At 44.3% G+C, this 18,194-nt stretch overlaps 1 protein-coding gene across 1 annotated transcript in view; it reads left to right on the top strand.

Moving 5' to 3' along the window:
• The first annotated feature begins 473 nt into the window (after positions 1 to 473).
• The window catches only part of RNF150 (ring finger protein 150), a 91,757-nt gene continuing 74,036 nt past the window's right edge, over positions 474 to 18,194 (top strand). The window contains exon 1 of the mRNA XM_083520083.1: positions 474 to 1,448. Coding sequence (XP_083376209.1) covers positions 923 to 1,448 — 526 coding nt within the window. The 5' untranslated portion in view covers positions 474 to 922. The remainder of the gene's footprint in view (positions 1,449 to 18,194) is intronic.

Below are 18,194 nucleotides of genomic sequence, written 5' to 3'. Positions count from 1 at the left end.
TAAAAAGCAACAACACCTTCCTGGAAGTTATTTTATTTTATTAAAATCACCCCAGTATATCAGGCTGAAAATTCTCGATCTGCCTCTTGCTCTGCTGTGACAAGTTGTCTCCTCGCAGAGATTTTCTTCTTGAAAGAGACGTTCACAGAGGCCTTCCCTCCCGCGCGGGCGCAGTCCATTCTCCCACCTGCGGGGACTCATTGGAACGAGGCCTGGGGACCTCTCCCCAGTTCACAGGGGACCAAGCGGGCTTCGCTGCCCCTCACCTTTCCCCTCTCCTGCACACGGCGCCCGGGCAGGCTGCCTTCCCTCTGTCTGCCGGCAGGCGTCCTTCCTTCCCTTCGGAGTCGAGAGACCAGCCTCGCAAAAGCCGAGCAGCTGCAAGCGGGAGCTCTTGACATCACATGCAAGCTCCTCCTGCGCTCGACCTCCTCGCTCCCCCCCCTCCAACCTTAGCTCCCCTCTTTTCCCGCCCCTTCTACCCTCCAAAACAAAACATCTCCTCTGGCGTGAGGCGGCTGGGAAGCCCACAAGGCGAGGGGGGAATGAGGGAGCTCCAGAGCCGGAGAGGCCGCCGGAGCAGCGCGCTGCCTCTCGGGGGCTTTTCCCTCAGCTGCGAAGAGGCCGCCTTCGCCCGCGTCTCTGGGGAGCCCAGCTGGCACTGAAAAGGACCCGCTTGGCCGGGCGCGCCAGCCAGCCAGCCAGCCGGCCGCCCGCCCTTCTTAAGCCGCCCGAGAGGAGGACGGGCCGACGGCAAGCGAGGCTGCGCCGCCGTCCGCTTTTGTTCCTTTCCCCCGCGCGCCCAGCAGAGGAGCTGGGAATGCCGAGCGGGTTGCAAAGGTGAGGGCGCGCCGCCTGCCTCCTCCGCCCGGGCTGGCGTGTCCCCGCGCGCCTTCTCCACGCGCGCGCGCGCGCCCCCCACATGCAGACACGCGCGCGGCGGGGGGGCGAGCGGGAGCAGGAGGCGAAGATGGCAATGTCCGTGATCCAAGCGTGCCGCAGCCTGGCTCTCTCAACATGGCTGCTTTCCTTTTGTTTCGTGCATCTGCTGTGCCTGGATTTCACCGTGGCCGAGAAAGAGGAGTGGTACACGGCCTTCGTGAACATTACTTACCCGGATCCTGGCGGCGGCGGCGCAGGCGGCGGCGCAGGCGGCGAGTTGCGTAGCGAGAAGACCGAGTGCGGCCGCTACGGGGAACACTCGCCCAAGCACGACGTCTGGGGCCAGGTGGTGATGACCTCGGCGGCCGCCGACCGGCTAGCCTGCGACCCCAACGCCAGGTTCGCCGTGCCCGGGCCCGGCAAGATCTGGATCGCGCTCATCCCCAAGGGGAACTGCACTTACAAGGATAAGATCCGGCACGCCGCCGCGCAAAATGCCTCGGCCGTGGTCGTCTACAACGTGGGCTCCAGCAACGCCAACGAGACCATCACCATGCCCCCCGCAGGTGAGCGGATGTTGGGGGGGGGAGGGTGTTGAGCCACAACCATCCCCCCTCCCCCCAAAAAGTCCCACGGTTTGAGGATCTCCCAGGATGTTATTAATAGCCAAGCCAATGGCCGTGGCCGGGGTTAATAACATCCTGGGATCTGGCTTGGGTGAAAAACAGGCAGTGCTGTGTGCTTTGGCTCGCCATAAGATGAGTTTTTGGCTGTTTCTCTCTCTCTGCCCCCCCCCCCTTCTTGAGCTGGGGAAAAAAAGAGGGGAAGGCTAGTGGAGTGAGTGATGGGGCGCATCTAAGAGCTGGCCTTTGAATAGCTTGAAACTAAATGACAAGGGATGCAAGGACAGCTTTTGAATGCAGGGGAGCAGGAAAGTAATAAGGGGAGGCAGGTCAGCTGTTTTGGGAAGGGTAGGGGGGAGAAAGGTCGTAGTAGTCAAGGATCCAACCAGGTGGAAGACAAAAGGGAAAAGGACAGGTACAAGGCAGAAGGGAAACCTTAGAAAGGGGGAAACCTGCTGGAATGATGTGCATCTTGGCAGTAGGCAGGAAAGGGAATGGGAGGTTAGTGTGTCTGGTGCAGGGAAGGAAAGGGCAATGTGTGGCCCTCCAGATGTTGCTTAGACTCCCAACTCCACTCAGTCCCAGCCAGCATAGATTATGGTCAGGGATAATGGGAGCTGGAGTCCAACCACATCTGGAGGACATTCACATATTCTCTCATTTGATTTCACTCTGAGCCTTTTTCAGTGGCCATTCGAGATGTGCACATTACTTTCTGTGTTCCTTCAAATTCATTCATGCTACATTTGGGCTTGCGGGTGCAGCCCTTTGTAATGAATGGTTGAACTATGCTGATTAAACAGTGGGCTGATACAACAGCACCTTTCAATATGTCTGGGAAAGTTTGAAAGTTCTGGTGTTTTAAGCCACTTCCCGAATCCCAGGAGGTTTGTGATTTCTGTGTATAGTGCTGTTGCTGTAAGCCTTTTTCTGGCTTTGCCGTCACTTGCTCTAGCTGTGCAAGCACTGTGTCAAGAGAATGAGCTATTCAGGATGCCAGGAACACAATTAGGTTAATTACTATTAGAAGATTTTACTTGGAAAATGCAGTCTTAGTACAATATCTGCAATTCCTGTGACACGGATTACTGTCTAATTTCAGGTAGTATGTACACATGCAATTTTTAAATCCACTTTTAGGCGTCTTTGAATTCTGCTAAGGCTTCTTTGCAACACACAGAGTGTAGATGTTTATGTGATGGTGCTCTTGGATATATTCCAGTTTGTCATATGGAATAAAAATAATTACAAAATATCAGTATGCAAGAACAGGCTGTGTGGTGAACACGTGCTCTTATTCATTATCAGCATTTGAAAATGTTGTGTTTTTAGAAAACACCAAGAGTAGTTGTTTGGGGGCAGAGCCCTACATGGTCAAGAGCTACTTGCTTCTTATTCCAAAATACCACGCTATGGAGAGTCAAAATGCCACTTTTTAATTTGGGTTGTACACATCTTGCAAATCAGCCTAGGTAAATATATTTCTTCTTTAGTAAGCACCACAAAATTCAGTGGGGCTTAGATTGGGATTGCAGTTGTTCTCCACCTTAGAGGGGAACCTAGAAGAAAGTTTGGTAGCAAAACATTAGCATTATTTTAACAGTAATTACTAAGTTGTAGACCCTGACAGGTAGGGAATATACCAACCGCAATATTTGGTTGGACCTTGAGTTGGCGCTATGGAAAACAGCCCAGTTTGGTCCAAAGCACTTCAGAGATTCTGTGATTCAGCTCGGGGTCTGAATCTTCTTCAGAAAAATGAGGCTTTGTTCTTACCTATGCACTGTTGAGAAATTTGAAAAATGTTCCAATGTTATTCCTTTTGAAAGAGATACATGATTTATGTGGGCATAATAGCCCCTCCAAAGTGGATAAAATTTGACAAATTACAGGCAAATCAATAGTGTTTTTTGTGGTAGCTGCCTTTTAAAGTTTAATTGCTTTTTTCTTTTAAAAAAAACATTTTATAGTTCTCATATTTTGCAGAAATTGATAAAATTTGCAGGCATGGTAGTCCCTTCTAAGGGGATGGATCCTACCAAAGAAAGATAGCTACTGCAGCTTCCTCATAAGGACAGCATTTGCAGGTTTGGGATGCTGAGAAAGAAAGAAAGAAAGATTTATTATGCTTATTGGTCACTAGTAGCATAGAAAGTTTGTAATGGGCAAAAAAAAGCTGGGGCAGCACACTGACAATAGAACAATAAATTCAGAGAGATTCCGTTTGTCTCTGCTAGTGTTTTGTGGGCGATTGATCTGAAAATAGCAGAAGTGCCCCTAGGTGTCAAACCTGCTAAATTACATACAAATGGGCCTAGGAGGTTTTGTGCTAGGTTCCTTTAAGTTGACAATGTGTGTGTGTGTGTGTGTGTGTGTGTGTGTGTGTGTGTGTGGACTGAAGACTGAAAGGGATTCTTTTTCCTCCCTGTGGTTTTGTTTGTGGTCAAAAATTCAGCAGCATTAGAGAGGTGCTACTGGTTCTACTTCACATAGAGCTGCAAACAAAGTCTTTTGATTTGAGGAATAGGCTAATGTGGGCATTGGAAACTTGCTCCTTGTGGACCCATATACTTATCCCACCCGAAATCCTGTCGGTCATGGCACCCTCCCAACTGTGCCAGTGTTGTTGTTTGCCAGATTGGGATGTGTCCAGCAGAGTGACAGTGAGGAAAACATCAAGTTGGTGGTGGGAACAAGGGTATGTGAATTTTGTGCACCACCAGTGCAGTCCTGCCCTGGCTCTCTCCATCCTTTACGGGTGTGTGATGACATCTCTGGTGGTATAGTGCCCTGGAAGCTTCTCCCTGTTTAGCTGCTTCCTACAAAGCAGGCAGGTTGTATATCTAGGTTCTGCTGCAAACACAAAGCAAACCCATATTCTCTGCTGTTTGCTCCCACTGCTAGTTCTGCAATCCTGAGAGAGAGAGAGAACTTGCAGCTGTTGAATGTCATCACTATTTCTGGCTACAACAGAGAAGGTGCATTTCAGCTTAGTGGGTGGAGGCCTCAGAGAGCCATCTCTCCCGCTGCCCCCACCTCTTGCCCTGATCAGGCACAAGGTAGATGAGGACAACACACTTTGCTAAATGTGTGTTATTGTTGTGTGGTACTTTTCTGCAGTGAGTGTTTATTCACACAAAATAGTACTTCAGTAAAAGACCCTAGTGTGTATGTGGGAAAGAGGCACACAAGGACAGTAAGCACTAAGTAACATTAACAACAATCATGGCTGGTAAATGAAAATAATCACTTGGGACATGACCACACATGAGAGAAATAATATCATTAAAAACAAGAGGTTGAGTGATACACACATTTTTTTTAAAAAAAAATTTGGATTGATTGAAAAATATTACACAAAGTTGCGCAGAAGCCAAGGCCTCAAAACTACAAGGCTAACTAAAACACTGCACTCTGTGACAGTAGGACGACCCCCTGTTTCAGTACCAAACTTGAAGGGAAGGCTGATAGCCTTAGGGAACCTGCAGTAGTTTCTCTCTGCTGCCACAACCCTTTTCTGTGTCACCTAATGCCAAGGGTGCGGGATTCCCACTGCCTTACGGTGATCTCCTTGAGTCTTGGAGAGCAGCCAGCTGACTTCTGAGACTTTTTGCACCTTCAGCCTGTCTCCTGTCTGCTCATCCAATCACTTTGACAACCCCTAGTGTAGCCCCAAGCAGCCTAAGCCACATGGTGGGAGGATAAACAGCCGCCGAGTGTGCGCCAAAATCAGTACAGCCCAGAAATCCAATTAAGCAGTTTATTCAAATTGAGTACAGTGGTACCCCGGGTTAAGAACTTAATTCCTTCTGGAGGTCCGTTCTTACCTGAAATTGTTCTTAACCTGAAGCACCACTTTAGCTAATAGGGCCTCCTGCTGCTGCTGCACCGCCACTGCATGAATTCTGTTCTCATCTTGAAACAAAGTTATTAACCCGAGGTAATATTTCTGGGTTAGTGGAGTCTGTAACCTGAAGCGTCTGTAACCCAAGGTACCACTGTAGAAGTAAAAAAAAGGGGTGTGGAGGAGAAATAGCAGGTACGAAGCTCAGAGTTGAAATAAAACACTGCACCAGACTAGTGGTCTTAAATCATCCTATACTTTATCCAAATGAACATTGCGAACTTACTCTTAATGGTCACTTCTGGCACTGGAAGTTTCAAGCATCAGTTGCGGGTTGGGGAAATCAAGAGGGACAATGTCTGCATGGCCCAAGGCCCATTTTAAGGGCTCAGGGCCCACAGTAGGCTGAAAGGGCAGCTAAAGTGGGGGGCCACTAGGGGCGCATTGGAAGATGGCTGACAATACCATCTCTCTGACCCACATGGGGTAATTAAGAGGCTGTTATGGGAGTAGGCAGCCTCCCTTGTTGCCCCAAGGAAATGGGGAACACTGCCCTTGCCTGCTGTGCCCATAAATCACCCCCTAATTTGAAAGAAGGGGTGAGGGCCCTAGGCAGAATGCCCCCGTGTGGACCTCGGCTCTCCTGGACGCTGTTTCTGATCGCACACTAGCTGCAGCAATTTGGAATAATTAATTACAAAAGTTGCAAATGCACATGTTTCAAGTGAAGAAGGGGAGTGAAGTCTGCTAATTTAAGTGACCTCTGCGAAAGAAGACGACGGGTTGGAGAAACGGGAATATTTTACGATGAAGATACACCAAAGGCTGGGTATGTTGACAACGGGACTGAAGGGGGGGGGCTTTTTTACTTTCCTTCTATGTGATTTACAAGAACCCCTCCTCATTAGAATTGCCGGTTGAACTGACCCAAGCAGGATGATTAAGGTCTGTGTAGAGATAAACTTTAACCAAAAGTATGCTTTATGGAGATCGAGAAGCAATAAGAGCTTTTGGAATGGCGCAGCAATTAATTCTGAGTCGCCATCTTGCCAAAGGATTTATAGCCGGGAGGAGGAACGGACTTGTTTTCAGACTGCATTCCTGGTGAATCTCCTCAGAGGTTTTGAGAAAGGAGGCAGATTGGTGAAGATTAATGACGCTAAGACTGTTTTGATGTATGGAAGTGATGTTATATGGAAAACGTCTGGATATGGCTACTGGATAAAAATAATAATATCCACGCAGGATTACAAACTGTTCTAACCAGCTTGTGGAGACTATCAGAGGTCACAAAGAGAAAGGAAAAATATATGAAAATAACAACAAGAGGTGTGGAAAAACAATAAGGACTGGATAGTACTGTGAACATCATAAGGTTAGATTTGTGGACATTAAAACAGCAGTAAGAAGCAAGAAGTTGATTGGATCCCCTTCGGAACTTGAAATATGGGTACCCCCAACAAAAATTAAAAATTCGGCTGTGTAATTTGGAATTTATGTAATTTGGTTTGATTTGATGTGATTGGTTGGTTAATAAAAAAATATTCTTAAAAAAAAAAAGAAAGGGCAGCTAAAGTAGTTTCCAGCTAATCAGAGTTCAGGTGTGCCTGCCAGGGAATCAGTGTGTGTGTTGGGGAAATGGTAGACACCTCCTGGAGGCACAGCAAGAAGGTTATTACACACACAGAAATTCTCCCAGGATTCATTTGTCTTCTTGCTAGAAAGGATTTAATTATGAATTTTGTGTGTTTAAGAAGGGATATGCCTTATTCTCTAGGCAAAATGGTGAGCAAGGGACCAGACTGTTCACACGCGCTGCTCAGGAGAACAAGAACACTTAGAACATATAAAATCAGAATGGAATTAAAGGGTCAAAGACGTTGGACAATGATTAGAAAAGGGTGCCTAAGGGAGGGATGCCTCCAAACTTCATCAAAACTCTTTCTGATGTATTTTGCTCTGTAGAACAAAACAGCAAAAGATCAAGAAGTAATAGTGAGAAAGTGCATATTCCTTCAGTATCTCTCCCTCCAAAGCAATAGAATTGGAGAGTGCAGGTGCCTTGTGGAAAGGATGCTGTTTGCACGCTAGGCCTGTCAGTCATGAATGAGCTATCCCTTCCCATTCAAGATCTTGGCATTTTCTTAAGCTAGAGGCATAAGTTTGATTTTGCGAAGCTGTACCTTTTCTTCACCTGTGTTTTCCTTTTATGGAAAGCTTAGATACATAGTTTCACAGTTTGCAGACCCTTGTCTGTAGCATGGTTGGGCTTCTTCTTTCTTTTTTGGCATCTGAGTCACTAAGGTGCCACGAGGTGATTCACAATACAGTATCTCCTCTAACTCAGAGCACCTGGCTTGTGCAGATACTGCTACACCTTGGAGAAGCCAACAATCTCTCTGAGGTATCCAGATTCAGCACAAGATTTGTCTGTAGCTGCTGCTCATCCCTACTAGGCCTCATGAAACTTAATAGGACATTCCAGGTAAATGTGCATATGTACTGGGGTATTAAAGGCACACAGTAAGGAAATCAGAACTTCCTACAGAAATACTGTGATGCAACAGCTACTGTACAGGCTACCTGAGACTTTGGGTGATTAGGACTTCCGGATATATTTTATTTGGAGAATAGTTGCGTGAGGTGTTATTTTCAAATAAAATATTGCATTTGCACAATATGTATTCAGTAGTGGCCAGTGTGGAGGGACAGAGGGACAGAGTCACCTTCCCAACACTGGCATTGCTGCAGCATACCTGGCTAGTGCTGCAGTGAGGCAGGATGCTGGAGAGTTTGGGGTTGTGTGGATGCACTGACCGAACGACTTGGGTAGCAAGTGGGTGATCCTGACTGGGACTGTAGCATCCTTGGAAGGGGGTGTTAACCTCCCCCCCCCCACTTTGTGGTACAGTCCCAAGAAAAATGTTTTCCTGAAGCTGCTTGAAGGAGCCTGCCTAATATCAATGAGCAGGGAGTTCCACAGTGTAGGTGATGCCACACTGAAGGATTGACTCCTTGCAACTGCAGAAACAACATCATGTGAAACTTGTAGAAATGCCAGTTCTGCAGATTGAAGTGGCTGAATGTGCATATATGGCAGGCTTCCTCGACCTCAGCCCTCTAGATGTTTTTGGCCTACAGCTCCCATGATCCCTAGCTAGCAGGACCAGTGGTGAGGGATGCTGGGAATTGTAGTCTCAAAACATCTGGAGGGCTGAGGTTGAGGAAGCCTGAAATATGGGGTAATGGGATTCTTCAGGTAAAGTGGTCCCAAGCTGTTAAGGGTTTTTATACATTAATAGTAACACCATGAATATGATCACTCCAGGACAGAAGCTGACATTGACATTGGTGCCTTTCATGTGTTTTCCTGATTGGCTACTTGTGCTGGAACTGAAACTATCTACTGTACTCTTTAGACCATGCCTTGGTTAACCCACGGTCCTCTTTGTGCTGTTGGATTCTAGCTCCCATCATCCCTGACCATTGGCCATGCTAGCTGGAGTTGATGGGAGCTGGAGTTCAACAACAGCTGGAGGACCACAGGTTAACTGCAAATCCTCCAAGGTTCAAACAAACAAGCTACCCTTGCTCTTGACAAAGTGTGAAGAATCTTCTTGTCAGCTTCACCTTGATAGCAGTCTCAGCTGAAGTCCCGAGGCAAAGTCTGAAGGCTCACTGCTAACTACCAGCCGTAAACTGGTTTAATGCAGGCACATCCCAGAGAAGTGCTAAATGCCTCAACTCTGATTTTTCTAAAATAGCAGTTTATACCTATTTGTGTAAACCTGAATTTCTTTCCCAGCAAACATGGTCAGCATTTTCTACCATTCCTGGCATTTCCTCCTTTTGATGCTTGCTGCGACAACTCCCCTCATAGCTACTAGCTCTTGACATAATGTATTCCACATTTGTTTTTCATGTGGAATGCATTACAATGGAATGCTTCTCCACATTTTCTCCCCCTCCTTCCATTTCCATGGATGCCTGTGCAGGCAAAAACATTTATGCATTCATGGAAAACTTATAGTCAATTTGAATATTAAGGGACGGGTCAGAGAGCCTAATGCACTGGACAGGAGAAACGAAGGGTTGTATCCAACAGAGAAATCCCTCAGTATAAGGGTCTTCTACTTTCACAATGGAATTTCCTCTCCTGCTCCCCCCTTTGTACCTCCCACTCCCCACAAATCTGCTCTGGAGGGTTTGTAGAAAATCCCAAGCAGATGTGGGGGGCACAGGGAGAGGAAAGGGAGAGGAAGTCCCATTGCACAGGCAGAAGTCCTTCTGCTAATGGGACAGCTTCATTTGACACAACCCTGAGAGCTTCAATGGACACTGTGTGTGCATCCAGTCATAGTGTTGCGTGTAGGGAAAGGCCACACATTCTCAAAAGGGCAAGCTTTGTGCCCTAAATTTCAAAATGTGGTCTAGGCCATTACAAATGAATTAAAGTGAGCTGTTCTCATGGCCCCAATCCTACCCCAAGTACCCAGAACCAGACTTTTCTAATTCTTTTTTTTTTTATCAAGCATAGCAGTCATGGTTTGGGAGGTTTCTGGGTGTTTTTGTGGGGGCTGTTGTTGGCCAGAATCTTTGGAAGTTTTAAGAAGGTAGAAAAATTACTTTTTCCAGCAGTGTGTGTGTGTGTGTGTGTGTGTGTGTGCTGAATAAAGCGGAAAAGTTATACATTTCAGCCTTTGTTTTTATGATTCATACATTTGTCAAATGGGTAAGAGGGAAGGATAGCATGGCAACTATGGCTTTGGTGCAGAATGCCAGAAGTAGAGCTATAAAAAGTTATGGAGAGGGGAAATGAAGGCATGCAAAACCAAAAAGGAAGTTTGTTGCTCAAAGGAGGACACGTTGGTTCTCGCTTTTCTCAAAATTTCTGTGTATTCATTCTCATAAACCATTTTATTTTAGTGAACTGGTTGTTCTAGCTTTGGTGTTTTTGTTTCAGCTTTGCACTTGAAGCCAACTCAACTCCATGTTATATGAGGCCATAGAACAAAAGAGACATTGGTCTCTCAGTTTCATGTTGCTTGCACCATCCCTCTCTTTGTGGCAGGGGAAGGTTTTCTTACCTGGGTTCCACCTCCTGTTTGTGTTTATACCTATGACATGTGTCTTCAGCTAGTATTCTTGTGCTGTTTGAGAAAGGTATAGGGGAGCTACCTAGGACTCCTTAACACAGCCTCAGATCAGATATGGTAACCCACTGAATTTCATAGCCCGGAGGAAAAGAAACCTAACTGGAGTTCTCTCAATAATCACAAGTGAATAGGGAAGATTCGGATCCCACCCCTGAAGTGGGGCTAGTGCTTTTAAAGGCTAAATACTGGCATAAGACTCCCGTCTTTCCTGACATTAAACAGTAGTCTGTTGCTGACTTTGGGTGCCTGGCTGGTACTAGGGGGAGTCTATTGGATTTGGCACAAATGAGAGATGCTAATTTAGTATCCCCTTTTGCAATATTCATAATATAAATCACTATACATACTTAATATTCATATTATACGTGTAAATTATGGCACATAAATCTGTACAGGTGAGAGATGGCAACTCTCCCAAGTGCCCATTACTTCAGTAAAAGCCACCACGCTTTTAAAACTTGAAATGCACTTGTTTTACAAAGGATGCTCTGATAAGATAACTATGATATTTTGGCACATCCAAAAAAGGGTTCCTGTGATTGTGAAAATCATGAGGAAGGAATGTTGTGCTATATATTCATTAAATTGACTGCAGTATGCTAATAGTATATTAAGAGGAAAGTCTTCTGTTCTAGGTTTTGAAAACTCCTGAGTGTAGGTGAAATAATATGATCAGTTTTTACAGGGAAGATAACCATGGAGTTATTTTTTTTTTTTTGTTACATTTTGCCTTTCCCCCAAGATGCTCAGGGTGGGGTTCATATTTCCCCCCTCCATTTTATCTGAGGAACAATAACCATGTGAAAGTTGTATGGGCACTAACTATGAGAAATGCTATTTTAGTTTTTTGGGGAAATGGTTTCATGTAGCTGTATCTTGATTTCACAATCTGTGGGTTTATTTTTAGAGCACTTTTCTTTTTTAAAAAAATGCACCCAGTAACTCTCAGTCTACCTGAATTTGTACATTTAGTAGGAATGTAGAATTACAGATGATAGGGTTGTGTAGGATTTCCAGAATCTTAAACATCCAACTTCTCCCACTGACTGAATTGAAACTCTCCTATGCCAGATGTTCCCCCAAGCTTTCCTTAAAAACCAAGGTAGAGGAAGTTTTTAGATTTTCCAACCCTCCTCCAAATACTTGGTGCGTCTTGTGGTCTGGTGCGTCTTATAGAGCGAAAAATACGGTATATAATTTTGTACATCTGCAGGTTGGGAGGACTTAATGCCATATGCACGAATCCAACTGCAGCATAGATACTTTGATTTCAGATGCAAATATACATATATATGAAACGTATTTTGGAGAACTATATGCAGTAACTCAATAAACTGCCTGATACCAGGTCAGGTTCATTTAGCCCAGTGCTAATTGATTGGCAGTGGTAGTGTCTTTCCAGGATCTCAGGTAGATCACATGACCTACTCCTTAGTTCTTTGGTAACTGGAAACGCCAGGGATCAAACATGAGGCCTTCTGTGCAAAAAGCATGCACTCTGTTTCTGAGCTAGGGCCTGTTCCCATGCAAACTGAGCTTTGCAATACCATATTTTTTATTTTATTTTGAACTTCAAGGTTGGATGCTATCCCAGACTAGCCAGAAGCAAGGCCCCATCTGCACTATACATTTAAAGCAGTGTTCTACTTTAAACAATTGTGGCTTCCCTCCCAATAATCCTAGGATCTGTTGTGGGTTAATGGTGCTGAGAGTTGTTAGGAGGACACCCCCCCCCCCGCATTTACCTCATAGGGCCACAATACTACACTCAAAGTCCCTTTGTGAAGAGGGATTGACTGTTAAACCACTGTGGGAAATACCAATATACAACATGTAGCATAAATTACTATCTTGAACCAAGTCATGCCCTTAATGTTACACAAAACATTGAACATCTTGGTAAAAGACCATCTGTGTAATCTGTTACTTGGATTTTTACAATGTGGTCCATGTTATTAAAGACTTGGTTATTAATATATTTCTACTGAAAGTAATATGCCAGCCTTCCCAAACCTGATGCCATCCAGGTGAGGTTGGGCTCTAATTCTCATCAGTTCCAGCCAGCATGGCCAATGATCAGGGAGCATGGGAGTTGTAGTCTAAGACTTCTGGAGGGTACCAGGTTGAGAAAGGCTGGTATATAGCCTAGCTTCATCTGGCTAGCATTCTTAAGCAATGTAATAGTGGGAGGTGAGAAACCACAGTAGGCACTTTCTACTTTGGTATAGTGGTATGCAAATATTCTTATAAATAAACAATAGATTTACATGTACATCATATGCAGCTAAAACTAGGGACGGTGCCCTATGCTATAGTAATATACAGTGTGTGTCCCATTTTCTCAAGCTGCCGTCATCTTAATCCTTTGACATGGAGTTAGCGATTTGCACCCTGCAAATGTGGCAACAATATAGACTTTATATATTAGAGAAAGTCAGCCATGTCAAGCAGGTACAACTACAGAACTGTAAGTGCTTAAATCTGAGGTCAAATTGAGTGCTGGAGCAAGCAGAAGTGGAAAAATGCTCAGTAGTGATAGGACTGGATCTGGAGCTTAAATATTGTTTTCCAGTGCATCCATGGACTGTATCTACTTTTTATTTGACGGTTGCACATTTCTAGCTCGTAAACCTTACCTGCTTGCAATTAAACCAGAAGACACTTCCTCACATTTCTTTGAATAACACCATGAAAGACTATATTCAGGTCGTCTCAGCAGCAAACATTGGTATTTGTAGGGCTGATTCACATAATTGTTTGAAAATCTGTTTCCCAAGCATTGTTTGATGGCATTTTTAGACTGAAATAGTTCTTGATCTCCATGGAAACGGCCGTTGATACGGTCTCAGGTATCTCAGATTAACATGTCCTCTGACAGTATATTAACATGTACTATGAACCCTACACTCCATTTTGGAATACATGGATATCAGGTGCTGACATACAAGTGCATTAGGGGTTCATTGTTGCTTGTTCTAGCCCTGATGTTTAAGCATCAATATGATACCTACTAATTAGGCTATTACAATATCGCGGCAGAGCATCCTGTCATTGTTGTGTTAACACAGTTGCCTCTCGTTGACTCATGCACGCGAAGCACCATGACAACTCTTGTGATGCGTTTCACTTAGCACCTGGAATGTTTTCAGAAGATAAAGCGAAAATGTCGCTTCTTAAAACCTGGTGAGGGAAAGAAGTGCAGGTGTTGATCAGGGGCTCATATGATCTGCCTCTACCCCCCCCCCCCCCCGCCTCTGCCTGTCTCTTACACCTGGAGCCAGATGAAGGAACACTCCCATCATTGTGAAAGAGTAGCTCAAATGCCTTCTTCACATTCCAGTACCTCTTGCATGGTCATGCTGCACAAAGACAGTATTCAATCCTGATAAGGTGCTTTTCTGCCCTTTTCATCTACATTGGATTGCTGATTATTTGGCTGCTGGAGGACACAATACATTCATTGATTTATTGAAATAAGATATGTAAACGGACCATGAATTCGTGTAACCTCATCTCTTTGTTAACTGAGTATAGTCCATGCACGATAGGTCTGGGTGGTTTTGTACTACTGCAAAGCATATATGTTACCAAAAAGGGTAGCTAGCATGAGGAAGCACTGGCTGCCAAAACAGGTGAAGGATAAGTGGAATACTGGGTCCCTGAAAGCAATGGGAGAACTCTGAGGCATGCTGCATATTTTTAAAAGAAGTCTGCATCCCCCCCAAAGCTACCCAGAATGGTCAGTAGCCAAAGGCTGCATGTTCATACTGCCAAGTGGTTGTTGAAGGGGAACTGAACAGTCTGTTCCTTGTTGCCCCTCAACCTTATAGGATATACAGTGGTACCTCGGGTTAAGAACTTAATTCGTTCTGGAGGTCCGCTCTTAACCTGAAACTGTTCTTAACCTGAAGCACCGCTTTAGCTAATGGGGCCTCCCGCTGCCGCCACGCTGCTGCTGCACAATTTCTGTTCTCATCCTGAAGCAAAGTTCTTAACCTGAGGTACTAAGTTGGGCTTCAGTTGGAATCTAACACAGCTCATGTGACATTGGTTAAGTATAGGTGAATATGCTTTTTGCAATTAATGGTTTTTCCAGCTCCTCTTTCTACTGCAGTCCCTGGGCATCCCTCAAAAGCCTGTCCTGGAGGTTGAGGGGGGCCTTGTGAGTGGGATTCAGTGTGGTTCAGGAAGATACTTCTGGAAGGAGAAATTGGGAGTCTTTCACTCTCACTCCCCATGTGCATGCTGAAATTCTTTAGATTATAGTATTCAGATACAATGCTGATAATATGTTGGGTGAAAAGTGGCACTTTACAGTTTATACTATAGGATATAACAATACATTTTGAGAAATAAACTGGTTTGATAGCAAGTTACATTATATACGTTATATATTCTGAACAATTTACCGTATTTTTCTGTGTATAAGACAATGTTTTTTGCTGACTTTTTTCAGTCAAAAATTGGGGGTCGTCTTATACATGGAATGTGAATGCGAGGTGGGTGGGGGGAGCTGAAAGCTTGGCTGCTGTCAGGCGACATGGCGGAAAAAGAAAGGTGCTTTGTTCATGCCCAAAAGCACTATTTCCCCCTCAGCCTGGAGTGAGCCTGGTGCATGGAGCCCAAGCTTCACAAAGTATCCTGTAGAAGCTCCTCTAGTGCGACACTGAAGAGGACGCCTTGTCACCCTGTGCAGAAGGCTCCGCTCTGCCCGTCGCTCCCGCTCCAAAATTTTCGCCCAACCTTCCCTGCCAAGGTTCAACCTTCCCTGCCAAGGTTCTGAAGTTTGGTGATATCAGTGGTGTGGCTGCCAATCCGCGCTGAAGGTGTTATTTTGGGGACAGGAGCAGGTGGCTTTTCCAGTTCCAGCACCCTCCTGCTTCGCCTTGCCCAGTCCACAGAGATCACTCCCAGCTCCAGCGGCTCTGGTCTTGGGACCTGGGCATTGCCACTGTCTCCAGGCAGAACAGATTGGGCAGGTTGTGGCTTACGCTGCAAAGAACTTGAGGGCAACAGACTGGCCCCCTCTCTTCCACCTGCACGCTTATCTAGATCCTGCACGCTTTCTGCCTGGACTTGAAGGTGATTTTCCCCAAAAAGCTCCCCTGAGCACACTAACTGAAAAAAGTTGTTTTGTTTGATGTTTAAAATATTGATTCTTAATTTTGGGTTCAAAAAAATAGAAGGAGAAGAGGTTACCGATCCAAAAGGAATTAGGAAAGAGTTTCTAAACTATTACAGAAGCCTTTATAAAAAGAAAGATAGAAACAACCTAAGGAAGATAGAAAGATTTCTGAAAGAGAAAATGGTGCTGAAAATCCCAATCGACGAAAAGCAACGTCTAAATAAGCCAATTGAAGTAGAAGAGATAGAGGAGGTGATTAAAGATCTAAAAAGAGGGAAGGCTCCGGGACCTGACGGATTCACAGCAAGCTATTACAAAGAGATGAAATCGGTGCTTTTGAACCCTCTGAAGGAGACTATGAATAATGTTTTAAGAAAAGGAGAAATTCCGGAGACCTGGAAGGAGGCGTTCATTACCCTCATTCCGAAACAGGATGCAGACCCAACCCAGGTTAAAAATTATAGGCCAATTTCGTTGTTGAATACGGACTATAAAATTTTCGCAGGTATTCTAGCGAGAAGACTGAAGTCTATATTGGTGGAAATTATTCATAAAGATCAGGCTGGGTTTCTCCCAGGCAGGAATATGAGAGACAACATAAGAAATATAATTAATATGCTTGAATTCTTATCGGTGAGAATTGATAAGCAGGCGATAATGATGTTTGTGGACGCCGAAAAAGCGTTCGACAATGTGGCATGGGACTTTATGATGAAGAACTTAGAACACCTGGAAGTAGGCAGGAACTTCTATAATGGGGTGAACGCAATATACAGAGAGCAAAGGGCTAAACTGATTATAAATAATATTGTAACAGAGGAAATAAAGATACAGAAGGGTACAAGACAGGGATGTCCACTCTCCCCGTTGCTGTTCATAATGGTTTTGGAAGTTCTCCTAAACTCAATCAGACAAAATGAGAAAATTAAAGGAGTGACAATTGGACAACACGCCTATAAGACCAAAGCATTTGCAGATGATCTCGTTATAATGACGGAAGACCCAATAACTACAACAGAAGAAATTCTAAAGGAAATAGATCAATTCGGAGAAATAGCAGGCTTCAAACTAAACAAAGGGAAAACAAAGATGATGGTTAAGAACATAGATCAAAGAACAATAGAAATAATTCAAGAACAGTCACAGATACAGGTGGTCAAGAAAATAAAATATTTGGGGATTTGGCTCACGCCTAAAAATATAGATTTATATAAAAACAATTATGAGCCGGTGTGGAGAGAAATAAGAAAAGATCTGGAAATATGGGGAAGACTGAAATTGTCCTTCTGGGGAAGGATCAATACTATCAAGATGAACGTACTACCGAGGGCATTATTTCTATTTCAGAGCATTCCCATAATTAAGGGGAGTAGAGTGTTTAAAGAATGGCAGAGAGTATTATCAAGATTTATATGGCAGGGCAAAAAACCCCGTATAAAATATAAACTGTTGACAGACAAGAAAGAAAGGGGAGGCTTTGCCTTACCGGACCTGGGACTTTACTACGAGGCAGTATGCCTCTGTTGGGTAAAAGACTGGGTCAAGCTAAAGAACAAGGAGTTACTTGACTTAGAAGGTTTTAATAACAGGTCCGGTTGGCATGCCTATCTGTGGTGCGGTAAGAGGAAAACACATAAGGGGTTTGAAGATCATATTTTCAGAGGCCCACTTATTGAAGTATGGGAAAGGTATAAGAACGTACTCGAACCTAAGATCCCACACTGGCTTTCACCTCTCGAAGTGATGAGCCTCAAGAAAATTAATATGAGTGGGGACTGGGCAACATATGAGCAACTGTTAATGAAAGAGAATGGGAAATGGAAATTAAAGCCGTATGAGCAGATTAAGGGTTATGTGTATGACTGGTTGCACCACCGCCAAGTTAACGAAATGTTTAGAAAAGAGGTCAAAGATAGAGGATACGCAGATAAAGAATCAAAATTCCAGAGGGAAATTATAAATTGCGAAGAGAAAGTAATATCTAGAATGTATAAAATGTTGTTGGATTGGAACTTGGCAGATGAAGAAGTTAAGACAGTAATGATTCGGTGGGCTAATGATGTGGGACATGCTATACAATTCGAAGAGTGGGAGAATTTATGGAAGGAGGGTCTTAATTTTACGGCGTGCATGACAGTGAAAGAGAACATCATGAAGATGTTCTATAGATGGTATATAACACCTGTGAAACTGTCAAGAATGTACAAAGTAGACAGCAAATGTTGGAAGTGTGAGGAGAAGGTTGGTGCCTTCTACCACATGTGGTGGGAGTGCAGGAGAGTGAGAGAATTCTGGGAAGAAGTTTATACTGAATTAAAAAAGGTCCTAAAGTATACATTCACTAAAAAATCCGAAATTTTTCTGTTAGGAATATTAGGGAATGAAATTAAAAAGAAAGATCATAAATTTATGTACTATGCAACAACGGCTGCAAGGATAGTTCTTGCTCAAAAGTGGAAAAAAAAGGAAATGCCAACAATAGAGGAGTGGAGATTGAAGTTATTAGATTACTCGGACTTGGACAGGTTAACGGGAAAGATTAGACACCTAAGAGACCAAAAGTT

This window comes from Podarcis liolepis (assembly GCF_965112155.1).
Source record: "Podarcis liolepis genome assembly, chromosome: 9".
Lineage (NCBI taxonomy): Eukaryota > Metazoa > Chordata > Lepidosauria > Squamata > Lacertidae > Podarcis > Podarcis liolepis.
This window is presented reverse-complemented; position numbering and strand designations above follow the sequence as displayed.